The sequence below is a fragment of the Nilaparvata lugens genome, chromosome 2 (assembly GCF_014356525.2).
Source record: "Nilaparvata lugens isolate BPH chromosome 2, ASM1435652v1, whole genome shotgun sequence".
NCBI classification, from domain to species: domain Eukaryota; kingdom Metazoa; phylum Arthropoda; class Insecta; order Hemiptera; family Delphacidae; genus Nilaparvata; species Nilaparvata lugens.
In genome coordinates this window covers 53790289-53794636 of record NC_052505.1, presented here as the reverse complement: position 1 = coordinate 53794636, position 4348 = coordinate 53790289, and the positions used below count along the sequence as shown (strand labels likewise).

The following is a 4348-nucleotide window of genomic DNA, read 5'->3' as shown; positions in this document are numbered from 1 at the left end:
CTTATCGTTTTTGATAATACTATCACTCCTAATCGCTAATAATATTCGATTTAAGTTGATTGATCCTTTGACTAGGTCTAACCTTCTTTCCATTTTATAATTCTATTAAAATTCATTGGTTCATTTTAAAATATTTGATGGTACTAAAGTACCACGTGACAATTTGCATTCGCATTTGAATGATTTCTTCTTCTACATTCATAGACACACTCATGTAGGCTGATACACATGACATAAGCATAAGGAAGGGTTGTTCATGAATATGGGCAGGAGAACAACAACAGCTTTCAGCATTACTTGAATGCTCCTTTCTATTCATAGCCTACTCTTTCATTTAATCTCATAACTTTCCAGATACTCAATACTCATATCATTAAAACCCTGTCTGGTAAATACGACATCAAAGTGGAATAATTGTGTCATGTTGTACTGTGAGAAAAGTAAAATTCGTATGGCTTTTGTTGGTGGGGAGTCCCTTGCGGGAAGGTCCCACCGCCTGAATATATAATTTAAGCCGTCAATGGGCCTTACGACTGCCATACTCCAGCCGGGACCGACAGTTTAACGTGCCCATCCGATAACAGGGGAGTGATCTGTTTAAAAAACTTTTGGTATTGAGAGGGTTTGCACCCGGGATCTCTATGCTGCTACGCAGGCACTCTATCCACTAGACCACGGATCACTCCATGTTCTACTGTATCTTCAGTTGATACCTTTGATAAATTCCAATGTATCTTAGGTACATTGCTTGATACCATTGACTTAGACTAGCTCAGTACAAGGATATTTAGAAGAGGGAAAACAAGAAAAAAATATCCTTGATAATTATTGTGTTTTCAAGCTTATCAAGAGCGAGGGAAAATTCAGAGGGTACTTAATGAATTCGAAATAGGAGGGTCATCATTTTTGCCTTAAGAGGGACCGCTGTACACTATATACTGCACTGTACCAATTTTAATAGTGAATTTAGTTCCATTGTTTTCACTGCTTTATTGTCCCTGATGAATATCTTATAAAATATTCAGAAACTAAACATTGAAAATTATAATTTCACCCACGAATCAAAAAGACGCCTACAAGGTACGAGAAGCCCGTTATCCAGCCTGGATTCAATTAGATCAACCTGGTGAGTGAGTGAGTGAAGTAAAAATGAAATCCTGATCAGGTCACCATTTGGAATTCGAAGATCCTTCAATTAAATTTATAAATTGAACGCTCAGGCATGCTTAAGTCCACCTTTATAATGCAACAATCTCCATCTGCTCTTCATGTTATTCATAAGCAATTTCAGATTATTTCAAACAAGAATAGAACTTTACATAACTCTGTATAGGTAGGTGACCTGTCACTTAAGCTTTCATATTACAATAAATATTATCATCCAATCTTAAGAAATGGCAAGTCGATAGATTTATATATAATTGAATTTACAAGGAAAGTTATTCTTATATTTTTATGTAAAATCAACGGTTTTTTGACTATATAAGAAATTCAACTTTGAATAGCCGTCATTTTGTTCTTGAATTTGAAAAATTGTCACAATTTTTTGTTGCTCGTTATAGTTGAAATAAATTCAATGTTTGTGCAGAGATTCACTCTTGTAGGACTTTACAATGCCGCGGATCTATAAATGTCGCGGGTTCCAGATAAAAACGCTTACCCCGGAGCAGACTCGACAAGTAACGCGTGACAACACAGCAGGTACATTTAAGAGTACAGTAATGATTGAGAGATTGACGAAAGCGGTCTTATCGAGTGGTTGCTGCGTCAGCTGTGCAAAGTTTAAACGTTCCGTAACAAAATATTTCGTGCTAGTGAACCGTGCTGTAGTGAATATTTTATTTGAAGATTTAAAATTGTCTTGTCTTATTTGCTCTAAATCCTCATTTGCTCTAACCAGGGACGATGCGGACTACACAAACAAACAAATTTGGAGATGTAGCAGCTGTTCCTCTACACATCGCAAAAGTATGGTGAGTGAATCGACAACAGGAAACAAGGAAGTGACTCTCCAAGAACTCGCAGGAGTTCTTGAGGTAATCGCAGGATATCAGACGTTGATGAAGGAGAATATTAAGAAATGGAGTTGGAGCTTGGGAAATCAATTGAATCATGTCCTCAGGCGATCAACGACATAAATAAGAAGTTTGATGAGCAAAACAAGCAAATTAGCACATGCCACATCAACATCGATAAGCTTTCAACAGAAGTAGCTAGCCTCAGGAAAGAAAATGCAGAGCTGGAGGAGCTCGTCGAGGATATGGAGCAATACTCAAGATCGAACATGCTGGAAATAAATGGTATACCCAGAAAACAGGATGAAGATGTAACAGAAATCATTTGTAGAATGAGCGAAGCATTGGGACACAAAATAGAAGCAGATGCAATCGACATTTGTCACAGACTAAAACAACAAAATGAAAACCTACCTCCACCAATCGTTGTTAAGTTCGTTTGTAGAACAGACAAACAAGTAATATTGAATAAAAGGAAAGCTACGAGGCAGTTTTCTACAAAGCAGATGGGAGGAACAACGGACCATCCAGTATATGTGAATGAAAGTCTAGCTCCTACGCGAAGAAGGATTTTCACCATGGCGAGAGAGATCTTCAAAAGAGGCGACATCAAATACCTATGGATCAAGGAAGGAAAGATTCTAGCAAGGAAAGAAGACGGAACACCAGTTATTGAACTCAAGAACAGTGAACAAGTGAGAAAGTTGAGCGTGAGAAGTGCATCAGAACAGCCAGGTAACCCAGAAAATAACATTGCCAGTAAAAAAAAATGGCATCAGACATAAGTAACAGAGAAACACTAATTATTCATCAAAATATAAGCAGTCTGCGAAGTAATTTCGATTTATTCTCAGTGCAAATGAGGAAATTAGAAAACAAACCGCTAATAATAGTCTTGACAGAAATATGGATACTAGAGAATGTAATAGACTTATATCATATAGAGGGCTATTCCGTACATGGTAATTTTAATCATAACTACAGAGCAGGAGGAACTTTGGTTTATATAAGCAGTGAGATAACGTTCAAAACAAAGACAATCGGTTTTATTTCAGGGGACTGTGTACATATATCTTGTTCATATAATAATTTTTAATTTCAGTTGTTGGCTGCTTACAGGTTGCAATCAAACTCACCCAAAATATTTCTTAACGAATTGACCTTGTACTTTGAAGAAATATTTAATAGCTTTGAGCTCATTGAAACCGAAGGCCTTTATCAGTGAATTGGGGAATTATTTAAAGCGCTATATAAATTTTTATTCAAGTTTAAGAAATTCGCAACGTGTCGAACACTATCATAGATTGAATAAGAGCTCTTTTTATGAATATATTTGATAAGCATAGGAAGCTTGTTTCCGTGCATGGCACAAATCCACATACCCTGAGATTTTAGAACTATTATTTTATTGATTATTATTCATTGATCAAAGTATGTTCTATTGAACCTATAGACTGAACAGATTCCAATTTGTTAAATTCTGATTCGATCTGAAGTTTCACATATCAGTATTAATAAATGAATATATTTTTTTATAGCTCACAATATTGTGTATGCAAACAATTCCTGTGATAACTGAGATATCGAAGAATTTATTTATATGGAATTATATTTATAAGGAAGTTTTATATTTGTATTGTTTTATGGGAATATATTTGTGTTTTATGTCAGCATACAAGATCTTAGAAGTTTTTATTATTTTCCTAATTCATCTCGTGATATACAGTTTGAGCTGTCTTGGTACCAAGCATTCTTGTTCTGCAGTATATATATTTAATGAATTAATCAATATTGATCTTATTCAGTACAGTTATTGCTTATCATACTTTGATGATAGTCATATTATTCAGCCAGCAAAATTTTACTGATACTTATAATAATAAGTCTACAATATACCATATAAGGATCCAGAGAACTTCAAGAACTGGCGTTGTAAGTCTCAACGAATTTCGAAAGGATAAATTAGTGCATACCTATATTTATGACGAGCGTTTTGAAACTCAATTAGAAGAATAATAGTTGAGTTTCATTATTCTTGATTGAATATATGGCTACTGATAATCAGTCACCAACTATCTTTCTGATTTCCTTATTGATAATCTTCAATATCTTCAAGAGAGCAACGGTGAGAATTGTTAATTATCAGTTACTGGAACCCATGGTGTTTCATTACATTGAGAGTATTCATGCATCTATGACTGAGCTAGAGCTGTGGTCAGAACCTCAATATATTTGCGAGCCGGACGGCCTTAAATATTTGCAAATTTATTTGCAAGCTAGGGATAATAACAGCTACACTGGCATATATAAAAAATACCACATCAAATGTGTAA

The 4348-nt window shown here is 35.1% G+C and overlaps 1 protein-coding gene across 1 annotated transcript; it reads left to right on the top strand.

Annotated features, from left to right (window-relative positions):
- The first annotated feature begins 2080 nt into the window (after nt 1-2080).
- LOC111043720 lies at nt 2081-2800 on the top strand. The gene has a single exon (XM_022328752.2). It carries the CDS (start codon nt 2081-2083, stop codon nt 2798-2800), a length of 720 nt encoding a protein of 239 aa, XP_022184444.2.
- Nucleotides 2801-4348: the final 1548 nt, after the last annotated feature.